Genomic DNA, 12,592 nt, shown 5'->3' on the forward strand with positions numbered 1-12,592 from the left:
ATAATTGTCATATGCTTATTACCACAAATGTGTATGGAATTCTGTTGAATATCAATCTTCCTTTGGGCGGATTAATATTTATATAACTTACATGCACATAGTTGTTTGTAATTTGAAATAAAATTAATCTCCACAAAAGATGTCACTTTGGCGACATATTGTTTCAATCGATTTATTCCAAAATACATATACCAATATTTGAACTATAAACTATACCAAAATTCAAATACTTATATCATATAAGAAGAAAAAAAATGCATCTTCATTTTTGAAATATGTAGGAAACATATCTTCAAATGATTAACTATCAATATTATAATAAACTACTTTTGTACTTATAGAAAAACATAACTTCTAAATTGATTAATCACTAGAATTTAATAATGGAATTGGTTTACCAAATATAATGACGGAATTTTCAAATGAAATTAACATTAATTAACTAGGAAATGTACTTCCATAATTAATTAATCACTTAAAAACAATAACTTAATTAACTGTCATGAATAAAAGGAACAAAGTCATAACAGATTAACTATAATAATGAAAAACAATCATATCTAGATTAGTCATAAATGTGTAGCCAACAAGAAGATTAGTAATCCATGAATAGATTTCGTTTATGATTAAAACCTTTTTTCTTTAATTAAAAAAAAATCCCTAATTCTCACATGATTTAATCCCAATGATTCAACATGAAATGGCTCTGATGCAATTTGTAAAATCTTAATTAAACTCATGATCAAATATGTTAAATCATCGAGAAAATATTAAGTGCGAAAACTCACCCGAATCCATAAGAATTAGAAAAGATTTGATTGGGATCGTTGATCTAAATCCTTAAGATGAATAATGATCGTTGATTTTCCAAGCCTTGAATGCAAGCCCTCCTTTTAAGAAGATCTTTTGATATTTCTATTCTCTCTCTAATGACGGAAGTTAAAAAGAAAAACATTGCATTTGGCTTGAGGACCATGACCCCTTTATATACTACTCAATATGAGCAGTTTCAATTACTAACTTAACCCATCATAAAGCTTAGTAATTAGTTTAATTTCATAAATATCCCTAAATTGCATTTTGGTCTCTACACATAGGAGGCCACACTTTACAATGCTTTATAACTAAATTGATAACTTTAATATGTTATGTTATAAGATAGCATAAATACACATTAATTTAGTTAATATATTGCTCATAAATTAGATTTTACTCCAACAAAATTTGCTCAAGTTTTGACCATATCTTGTTATCCTTTAGGTCTCGAATCACACCATCTTTAGCGTTCCAGAGCATACAACCGATGGCATTTTCCATCACTTTTTTTCTCAGGGCAAATTCAACTCTCAAAGAAAGGCTCAAGATCATTAATAGCCCTTAGGAGTCTCTGTTTAGCTAACAAAGCCCTAGTCTTTCGTTTCAGATAGTGAAATCACCAATACCATAGAATTTTCCAATGTCAATCTTTGAGCTTCCCATAGGAACAAACAAATCACTAAAATTAGAGTTCAATTTGGTAGAAACATAATCCCTAACACCTTCAACTCCCTCCATTGTGCCTTCAAAGGTTGGAGAACCAGGATGACACACCATAGGATCCTCCGTTTTGAATAGACCTGTAAATGGATAGTCGAAATCCACCTCGAATTCGCATTCGTATTCGTTTAAGGGCATCCGTATCCGGAATTTTTCTTACCGGAATTTTTCTTACCGGAAAATATCCGTATCCGTCCGCTAAGCAACCGGATTAGGATTGGGATAATTGCTTATCGGATCAGATAATATCCGGATATAGTAAAGTATTTAACTTTTTTCTTTAAAAATAGATGATAATTGGATTCGAATACTGTTAATAAGATTCGGAAACCGGTATTCGATAATCGGAAATTAGAAATTTATAATAAAAAATATTAAAAATTGACAATTATCAATCAATAATCAGATAGTTTATCGGATCGGATTATTATCGTATATCCGATAAAGTTTCGGATTTGAATTCGGATGCCTACTCTAAATTTTTTCCAGGTTCGGATTCGGATTCGGAGAGCGGATTTGCTAATTGGATTCGGATTCGGATACTAGTGTATCCAAGCCAAATACGATCCGTTTACAAGTCTAGTTTGAAGAGAGGAACAAGAACCCCAAAGAAATTGCAAGAACCAAAACAGGGCTAGAACACCCTAGATCAAACCTAACCCCTACACCAATCAAAGATCTTCCCAAATAGCCACAGTCGAAGGCTATAGAGAAGAAACCAAACTGAAAGACCTCAAGATCGAGCAAAAAAAAAACCCTAAAAACCATAGCTTTGATGCCACTGTTGGCTCAATCACTCACAATCTCAAATAGGTAATCAAAAAGAAGAGAAGAACAAGAACAACACAAAGTTTGATAACAGAATTTAGCTGTAAAGCCTATGTCTCCGGAGCTCAGAACAAAACTCAAATGCACCATAGATGATCTCAAAACTCTACAACTAACAACATGTGCACTCAAAAGATCTAACAACCTAGATCAAACACCCCCCCCCCCCCCCCCATGACAAACTCCATGAGAAACCAAGATTACAGCTTTGAACCTTGAAGAAGAACCTGTACACAGAGAAGAGAGACCTCAACCATAACCCAGAACTCTACAAGTTACAACAGTACAATGAACTGAACCCAATCAAAAGAATATATACACTGATCCAACATTCAATAAACATGACGTTAGTTCAAAACAGGTGAACCAAAAATGCATCCTTAAGCCAAATGAGGGTCCAACATGAAAACTGAAATTTACTGATCAACCCTTCACATCTACATTTACTAACTGAAAGTAGCCATCTAGATATTACAAATTAGATATTCAGTGCGACCGTGTGCTTGAACCTCATACCTTAACATTCACAACTTCATCTATGATCATTTTAGGCCTTCCCTAAAATAATCACTTCACCAATATCAATTTGGAATAGAATATCCACTAATTGTTTCCATCTCATCTCAGATCGTTTCTTGGATAAAAAACTGAAACTTCAGAGTACATTTTTCCTCTGAATTCCTATTAAGGAAACGTTGGACCCTTAGTTCCAGAACCCAATAAGTATAATGGTTTTCTCTACCTTCATGATCAAGATCCTGCTGTCAGGAAACTGCAGTTCTTCCCCTGCAGTTCTAGCTACAATACATATGGGGAATCACCATATTGTGTTGTTGGAAGATAAATCCCCCAACGCCTCAATATTCACAAGATCTCATCTGTCTTGAATATTTCCTTCCATTGTTAATGCTGCTTGATCAATTTCCACTTTCTTTATTAGCTCTCAAGAACCAAGACCCATTTTTTAATTTTAAAGAGCATCATTTTCTGAGTTCCTCTTCAATTTTCTTACGGACAGGTGAGTTTTAGTTATCGGTTTTAGCCCAGAAGCAGTTCAGCATAACAGATAACAATCAACATTCAACACTGTGCAAACTGCAGTATGCATTTCTCTATGGAGTTTTTATATAGAAAATCTTGATATACATATAGAAACCGCTACATTTCAACTCAAACGTGAATAAAATCCACTCATCTGGAGAAGAAAGGAGGTGAGGAACCATAGGTTATTGTTCATCAAAAACAGTAGCTACTTCTGCTTCTTGAGGAGCAAAGGACCGACATTGTCACCCGTAGCTTTGTTGTGCTTCACATGGCTTCCGTCGCAGAGGGGAAAAGTAGCCGATCTCCAACACCTGCACACCATCCATACCTTATCAATATTACATTTCTTCCTATTTTTTCTATCTCTGTATTTTGTAAAGGAAAAAAACAGAGAGTTCGATCAAATACAGTATATATGAACACAGAGATGTCAAAAGAGGGAAACTAGGCAAACCTGCAATAGGCGGTTAGGGGTTTCGCGAGTTCTTCGACAACCACCGAATCCACCACTTTCTCTTCGGTTTTCCTGATCTCTAGATTTATGGTTTCGGCCTTGACGACTACGCAACGCCTCTGCTTCTGAATTTGCCTCATCGAAGAAGGAGAAAGAGTTTCTAACCCAATTGCTCCACTGCGATCAGGAACCATAGATGATGAACGATAGGAGAAACTAGCTCCCACCATGTTCATCAACGAAGCCATTGTGTCCTTAAGAACCGAATTGGAGAGTTGAGAGAAAAAGAGTGGAAATTGGGGGTTTAGGTTTTCTGGGTAGATGAAGAGGAGTGTGGCGCTGATCCGAAGAACACACGCTCTTTGTGTTATAGATAAGATTGCTGGGGATCAGGAGATGGGTGAACCTGGATTCGACACGTCATTGCGTTCTGTTGCTGTGTGTTAACGTTCTGTTTGGTTCTACCAAAAGAAAAACGGTTTGAAGGCAAAATACTTGTTTCTGTTTTACTTCACTTTTCTTTCTGCTTCAACCCAAACATTTTTTCTGCATTTTTTTTGGTAATATACTTTCTAGTATCTTTTTGTTTTGGAGTTACAAGGTTCAGGAGATATTAAAAAAAAAAATGTAGTATTCACTCATAACTGAGGGAGTAAAATACGAACTCCCTAATGTTGTTGTAGATTTCTTGTACAAGTTATTTATGTGAGTTTAGCTTTTTTCTTTTTTTTGGTTGCCAACCCCGGATCCAAGGCTTTGTACCCTGACTAATCCGGTGTTAGACACTTAGACCCGGATTGCACACCTGGCTGTGGTGGATGAGTCTCCCAACGGGGATTTTTTGCATCCACAAGGTTTCGATACCAGAAGGGTGAGTCTCCCAACGGGGATTTAAGGTTTCGATACCGGAATGGTGAGTCTCCCAACAGGGATTTTTTGCATCCACAAGGTTTGGATACCGGAACCTTGCTTAACCGGACCAAGCTGCTTACCACTTGGACCAACTCCTGTTCGTTGAGTTGAGCTTCTAACTGTTTGACTAATTACTAATCTTCAGTTTCTACAATTATGCGAGAATATGTCAATGATTTACTCTCTTACAACGCTATCTTTGGAGTCAGATTGTAGAGGAAAATGTATTCAATGGACCATCATTTTATTGTGGATATATGACATGTGTCCCAATATCACATCAAATAGTTGAAATCCATTCATAAGTTACATCAAATATTTGTGATTAAATTTTAAAAAAAAAATGATATGACTTATAAATGAACCTCAACTTTTTGATATGATGTTAGTCCGAATGTAGAGAGCTGGTGCTTCACTCCCAAGGTACAAGTAACCACATTACACCGTTAGCCCATTGATCCTAGATATAATGGATCTGGGGCATCACTTTAGAGTCATGGCAGGTTTTTTATTTTTATTTTTTTAATGGAAATGGCAGTTTTATTATATTTCTAAGGAGATCAACTATGCAGCCAGTCACCTAGGCTAGGTCAATGAAATGCTTAACCAGTTGGTCCATTTCTGCTCTTTGGTTGTAGTCTCATTGTGTGCTTGTTTCATCAGTTTTGTCGCACGAACAAATCTATTTTTCAAAAAAAAAAAAAATGCATAGTTCATTTTATATAAATGGCTTCACTCTCATTTTCTGAACATGATGATATATATGGCTTCCTACCCAAAAAAATGTAAGTGGCTGAAATAATATGCCCAAGCAGATCCACCATTTTAATTGCTATAATTTCTTTTGATGATGGTATGCTGAAACCATATGAGAGTTGTAGTTGTTATTTTGGTAAATAAATCATATCATGACATAGCGTTCAAGGTTTGTTCAATTGACAAAGATCAACACCTCATCAGTGAAAAATCTTAAGTTCAAATCTTTTGGCCAGTAAATCTTTCTTTCCTTCCTAGGATTAATTAAGATACACAATGAAGATGCAGTGCTCCACCCACTTCCATTCCTTTTTCTACCTCCCTATTCCACTTTCACCTTCTCACTTTCCCCTTCAGGTGTCTTTTTGAATTTTGGACCTTTGCATAGTCCATTTCTATCAAAGATATCATATCTTCTTAGCTTGCAAGGTACTATTCTTTATAACCCCACCCCCTAAAAATAAAAAAAAAAGAAACAAACAAACAACCTTAGAAGGTAGTATTAATATCAATAGAAAAAGGTAAAAGTAACTAACAAATATATTATAATTCATTAGGAATCTATCTTTTTCTCAAGAACCATATTGCTACTTTAGGAAACAGGGATGCCAAAGGCCAAAGGCCAAAGGCAAAGCATGGCAAGTTGCAAGCTGATTCTTGACTCGGAGAGTTTGGACTAGACCATGAAATCCCTTGTGATTTGGCTGACTGCTTAGTAGTGTTCAGAGGAAGACTCAATTTGTTCAACATTGAATGTAAAGGGCTGGGGTTGAGAAATTAAAGTAGGAGAGTAGAATAGTGGTATTTGGTTACAATTGGAGTATAAATTTTCTATCTATCAATATCGAAGTTTGTGCTCTCCTCACATCTCTCCACTACACATTAGGGAAAAATTATAGTTAGAGACCCATCGAGATCGCACTTCTAATTCATTGTCAGAATTCAAAGATAAGCCCTCTTTTGTGAGATGGATGGAAGATCCTGTTGAAACGTTGTTGAGGAATCTACAAATACACATCGAATGCTTGTTCTCATAATACTTCTTTTGAGCTGAAACGTACCAGAATTACTTTTTTTAAAGTATTTAGACACTCCGATTTGTGCAATACGGGTTCTATAGTGTCTTCACCCCAAGATCAGTCACTCAACCTTTAAAGTTACACCCCATAAAGGTTACTTAAGGTGTATCAACCCCAGGAAGGTTACTTAAGGTGTATCAACCCCATAAAGGTTACTTAAGGTGTATCAAGTTATGTTCACTGCTTAACAGAACAACAAGAGAGAGAGAGAGAGAGAAAGAAAGAAAGAGGAGGAAATTCAGTGTAAAAAATGAACATGAAAATGGGTTTATATAGAGCCCCAAATGCTGTGGGTGAAAATATAAGGTCATCTCTCTTTGTGAGAGTACCTTTCAGCTCAACTCCCTTCAAGAAGATACCTATCCAGCTGACCTCCCTACATGAGAGTGCCTCTCTAATGGCATATCTACGTTTTCACCAAGTAGCAGGCTTTCCACAATAGGGCCCACAACCCAAGTCCCAAGTCATATAGATTTATTAATATTAATATATATATATATATATATAATCATGATAGTGTCACAACAGGATTTAGGCTCGATTCTTGTCGCACAAATTAATATTAAATGGGCCATTATTATATAATCAGATCCTCTCAACCCAATGTGGGACTAAATAAAACCATAGAATAAAAGACACAATTAAAACATATATGTATATAAAAGACACTCATTGCATTAGAATATTTCACGTGATTACTCTGGGGTAATCCAATTGATAAAAACCAACACTTTTTCGGTAAGAGGGAAAAACAAAGTTCAAATTCCATCTTAGTCAGAAGGGAGACCCACATTACATATAATAGCTATCCTCTGATAATATATAGTCAAGGTGCGTGAAAGGGCAAACCTTGCTTCTAAAAGAAAAAAAGAAATTCGTGTCTCATTGAATGAGAGAAGCCCCTCTCTTTGATCCAAACCACGGACGCAGACGAAGGAAGAAACCCAAGACGGAAGGGACGAAAAAAACCGCGACGGAGGAAACACGACGGAAACGAAGAGAAAGATTAACACAAAAACAGAAACGGCGGGGGAGGCGGAGAAACATAAAAAAAGAAAGACAACAAAAAACGGAAACGGAACCGAAAAGTGGCGGAGGAGCCTAAAGCGACGGACGAAGGGATGAACGGATGACGGGTCCGGCGCCGGTCGGCGCTGCCCCCTTGCCCAAAAAAAAAAAGCATTTGCAACCCACTTGTTTTTCGGTAAACACTGATGAACCGAACCTGAACCCAGTATACAGTTGGTCCCACCTAACTTCAACTCATGTAACCCTTACACAACAAAATCAATAGACCCAACAACGTTGGCGCGTAACTCATCGAAGTGGAGTCCATCGTTTTCCACACCTCGGTGCCGGGTGCGGGTGCGGGTGCCGGTGCCGCATTAGGTATATGACATCGCGCTTCAGGAAAGAATGAAAGATCCATCGCACTTTCGCAACAACAAAAACAAAATTAACGAACCAATCCAACTACAACGGTACGAACTCGGGCCCCACGTCCACGTGGGTTTGTTTTCGGTTCTCACGCCCAGTCACTTTTCATGAGCCCCAATTCAAAATCCCACCGTCGGATCTTTAATTAATAAAGTTGGGCTTCTAGCAAACAACAAACAGCAATTAGAAGCACCCGTTACTCGTACTTGTTCATGATACATCTAAAAAGCCAAACACGACCCTAACAGCAAACTGAATCCCCAAAAAGAAAAAAAGCGGTGCATCCATAGAACTGTATCCAAACATACATCTTCACTCTCAGTATCCGTCTCTCTCCACTCCACTCCCCACTCTAAACTGAACTAGTGAACCACCATTGCTGCTTAACAAATAGCAGCAATTTTGGCTTTAATTTCTAAATCACAGCGAATTTCTCGACATTAAATAAAACATGAAAAAAAATAAATTAAGAAACCGCCATTTAAGAGATGGTTTCTTACAATAAAAATGCCCAGGCAACGAAAGCTGCAGATACTGTCACTAGGGTTTTCCACAATCCAGGTGATCCCAAATCCGCAGCTCCAGAACCTGCTGTACTGTTCTCTGCCTCCGCCGCTGGTGCTTCTCCTGGAGAACTTACCGGCGAGGATATCGCTGGCGCGGTTGGTGATACTGCAGCTGGACCTGGTGCTTCAACGGCTGCCGGAGCTGGGGTTGGAGATGCTGCGGGGGTCGGAGATGGAGAAGAAACTGGCGCTGGAGAAGGCGCCTTCCCGAACAGCTCGGTCGGAAGAAGAATATTGTCGACGGTGAAAATGCATACGGGAGTGTTATCAATCACCGTGTCAGCAACTCTCGAGGAATCGACACCGGTGTCCAAGGTTACAGAATCTCCGGCTGTTTTCACCGTGAGGTCATACTTACCGGCGCCGTTGGTTGCAAGAGTGCTGATTGGAGTCTTGGTGGTCTTCAAACTACCAATCGGTGTATATCCAGCCAATGCATGGTACTGCAGCAGCGTTACAACCTCGGCATTCGATAGCTTACTGAGATCCGGTGCTCCGGGAGCTTTAAACGCCTCATCCGACGGCGCAAACAAGGTTAAACCCTTTGCCATGGCTGACTGATAAACCTTGACAACTCCAGAGCTTTGAATGAGCGAAGCAAATGTTTTGCATCCGTGGTTTTCGAGCAGCGCCGTAATGTTGACGTTGGAGGCGGAAGGAGCAGCAGCAGTCAAGATCCCCGGTGCGATGATCGGAGAATCGATCTCAAGAACAGAAATGTTGTAAGGGATCTCCTTGACACTCTTGGTATAAGTAGCATCAAGTTTGGATCCAGGTGCGGCAGAGCCGAAACCAACCTTGCCGCCCTTGAGGTCGGTAATGTTGACGAAGCCAAGATTACCGGCGGCATTGCCGGTGGTTTGGTAAAGAGTAGTGGTGAGAGTTGTGCCCTTGTTGATGTCATGGAGCTTTGAGGGGTCGTAGTAATCGAGGAGGACGAGAAGGCTGAGAGCGTTCTTGATGGTTGAGAGTGGGTGTTTTCCGGCAAGAGAAGACATGGCGGCATTGGGTAAAACAAGGCAGGTTATGGTTTGGCGACTGTTGATTTCATCGCAGAGCTTCGTCTGAGTAAGATAGCTGTTGAAGAGACTGTATTCTGGGTAAGCAGAGAGGATGTCGGTGATGTTATGGGAATAAGAAAGAGAAAGTGATGCAAGAACGAGAAGGGAGAGGAGAAGAAAAGAAGCAGCCATGTTTAGGTTTTTTCCAGTTGCAGAGAAGAGTAGTTGAACAGAGACTACAAGAGCAGTGGCAAGTGAAAGTGAAATGTGGGAGAAGAATGCTCTTATTCATTTCATGGGGACCTGTGTTTGTAGTAGTTACCTGGGTGGGGAGGTAGGGTTTAGTTAACCATGGTTAAGCAGAAAAGAGTGGAATAAAGAATGGACTTAACCAAAGGATAAACCATGGTTAAGGAGGTTTTGAAACGGCATGTGATACAGTGATGGTGGGCCGTGGGCGTTCTCTTCTGGTAGTGCAGGTCCTACATGGAAAACAAGGACATCAGGCCCGTTGGCAACTCGGGCCCACTCAAAACAGCTGGAAAATTTGCCGCCCATGAACGGTATGTGGATTGTTTTTCTTTTTAATGATTTTTGAATGTGGAGGGCTTTTCCTTTAATTATTATCATTATTATCATAAGGAGGTGTTCTTCACCTTTCCTTCAAGAAGGCTTCTTAGCTTTTAAAGCAATTTCTTATATACCATATGGTTGGTTAATTGATTATAGAGGACATGTTGTAGGTTATAATGGTTCACATCCTCTACAATTTCCACCCCTGTAATTCCTACAACATATTATTTTAGGGTTTGTTTGGTTACATGAATCTAGAGATTGAATCTCTAGATTCATGAATGCAAGATTTATACCCGTTTGGTTGGAAAATCTTTAGATTCATGAAATCTAGAGATTTGTTTTTTTACACTAAAAGTGTAAATCAATAGATTTATGGGTATGGGGTGAAATCCAGCTAATATAAAAACACTAAATATTTGCACAATCACGAAAATCACTTAAATCAAATAGTTTTTTAGGGTAAATCCACATATTTCATTCTAGAACCAAACAATTAATTTTATGAATTATGACTCTATAGATTTGAAATATCTAGATATTTGAAACCTGAAATAGACTCAAGTAACCAAATAGGCCCTTAGTTAGATTCACTTTGTAATTGGGTTCTAATTCTTTTAACCCTTGGATGATTAACTATCACATGTCACAATCCTAGATAAAAATTAGAGGTGAGCATTCCGGGGGGGGACCCGAAAAGGGGGGGGGGGGTGTGTAGCCTTCCATAGAGATTCAAGCCTGAATTTGAGTTTGACCAAACTAACCCAAAAGGAAATTCATATTAGTCTATAACTAATTACCTTGAATTGATATTAGTCTATAACCTGAATTTTGTTATGCTTCACCATTTAGGCAGCTATAAATTAGGTTCGTAATACTTCCATAGAAAGAAATTGCAGTTAGTTTCAGTTGTATAGTAAACTCTTCGGTTGACTCCGTCATTCACATTGATATGGCGTCGAGTATCTTGTATAAGATAGGCATGGTGCTAGATTCTCAAGTCCTTCTAATTACAGCTTTGGGCATTCCCAAGCAATGCCTTTTTTGGGGGTGATCTTGAGAATTGGGTCTATAGTGCTCCTCAAGGACATGGGTCGAGCCCCTTGGTCAACTTGGACTTTCCTAGGAGTTCATAATAATTTGAAGAAGTAGGAATAGGAAATAGCGAGAAATGTAAATTGCAATGAGTTAGTTTCAATCGTATGGCAAATTCTTCGGTTGGCACTTCATTTCACACAGATGTGGTGTCGAGTCTTTCGTATAAGATAGATATGGTGTTAGATTCTCGAGTCCTTTCCAATTACAACTTTGGGCATTTCCCAAACAATGCTTTTTTAGGGGGCTTCATCCCCATGGGATTAATCTTGAGAAGGGTACAAGTGTTCCTCATTTAGTTAGTGTCCCGATCTATATTGACCCAAGGACGTGAGTCGAGCCCCTTGGTCAATTTGGACTTTTCTAGTTGGAGGGCATGAACTTGATTAGGCCATTTCAACAGCAAGTTGCACAACAACCTTTATGGAAATTTGCTTGTTTTAGTTGAAATAGAGATTGACACTATTACGAGTGGAGTGGCTACCCTATCAACTCATGTTTGATGGGTTGACCGTTGCTCAATCGAGCGGTCCAACCACAATCGACTCGGAGATATTTAAATCAACCATAAGTACAAAACGAATTGTGATCAAATTCCTCAAATACAAGGATAAGAATTTAATTTCAACAAATAAGATAAACGGTTTGAATTCTTATTCCAAGTGAACTCTATAATCATAGTTCAACAAATACTTAAGCTAAAGCCAATGGTGGGTTAGTTTAGGTGATTTTAATAAACTTAGATTCCCATGGGGGGGTATTAGGTTCGCATCCATTCAATGTATTTTCAGGTCAGTTCAATAGAAAAAATAAATAAATAAATAAATAAATAAATAAAACTCACTCACTCTACCTAAAGGTTAACATCCATAAAAGTCTATCACTTTAGATCGTAGTTCGGGGAATACTCTACCAAAAGTTAAAATTTATAAATAGTTCAATGCATACTCTATCACTTGACAAGTAAGTGAATTCCTCTAGAAAATCTATATTTGGCAATGCATTCGTCACATTAGGCTTCTCGTTCTTTTAGTCTCTACTTCTAGCTAACTTGCTCGTTAGAAGCGTTACTCAACCAACACGGTCGAGCACATTCTTGCAGGTTCATGCATTCGAATGGTCGAACAAGATTTTGCATTAATAAACACCATTGATGTATCTTGAATCAATGAAATAGGGTTACCAAAAAAAACAGAATCAACGAAATAATTCCTCATGGGTTTTGAATGTATTAATTCTACAATCCAAAGCAATTATGCATCTATGATTCTATATCTAAGATATAAAATGAAATAAAACAAATCTCAAGTT

The 12,592-nt window shown here is 38.2% G+C and overlaps 2 protein-coding genes across 2 annotated transcripts; both read right to left on the bottom strand.

Annotated features, from left to right (window-relative positions):
- Positions 1-3,437: 3,437 nt before the first annotated feature.
- Positions 3,438-4,231, bottom strand: NEET (2 iron, 2 sulfur cluster binding protein). Its single transcript, XM_089152649.1, has 2 exons — positions 3,863-4,231; positions 3,438-3,719 (listed from the first exon to the last, which is right to left on the bottom strand). The coding sequence occupies exons 1-2, from the start codon at positions 4,108-4,110 to the stop codon at positions 3,614-3,616; spliced, it is 354 nt and encodes a 117-aa protein (XP_089008775.1). The 5' UTR covers positions 4,111-4,231; the 3' UTR covers positions 3,438-3,613.
- Positions 4,232-7,800: 3,569 nt separating this feature from the next.
- LOC149030257 (fasciclin-like arabinogalactan protein 10) lies at positions 7,801-9,879 on the bottom strand. The gene has a single exon (XM_089142546.1). The coding sequence runs from the start codon at positions 9,803-9,805 to the stop codon at positions 8,543-8,545; it is 1,263 nt and encodes a 420-aa protein (XP_088998672.1). The 5' UTR covers positions 9,806-9,879; the 3' UTR covers positions 7,801-8,542.
- Positions 9,880-12,592: the final 2,713 nt, after the last annotated feature.

The sequence above is a fragment of the Hakea prostrata genome, chromosome 1 (assembly GCF_041222555.1).
Source record: "Hakea prostrata isolate BN-2017 chromosome 1, UWA_Hpros_2, whole genome shotgun sequence".
NCBI classification, from domain to species: Eukaryota; Viridiplantae; Streptophyta; class Magnoliopsida; order Proteales; family Proteaceae; genus Hakea; species Hakea prostrata.

Bases quoted from the DNA above. Each gene is read 5' to 3' on its own strand.
- NEET (XM_089152649.1), bottom strand. From the start codon at position 4,110: ATGGCTTCGTTGATGAACATGGTGGGAGCTAGTTTCTCCTATCGTTCA. The intron at 3,720-3,862 runs GTTTGCCTAGTT...GATGGTGTGCAG, and splicing joins CCCCTAACCGCCTATTGCAG to GTGTTGGAGATCGGCTACTT.
- LOC149030257 (XM_089142546.1), bottom strand. From the start codon at position 9,805: ATGGCTGCTTCTTTTCTTCTCCTCTCCCTTCTCGTTCTTGCATCACTT.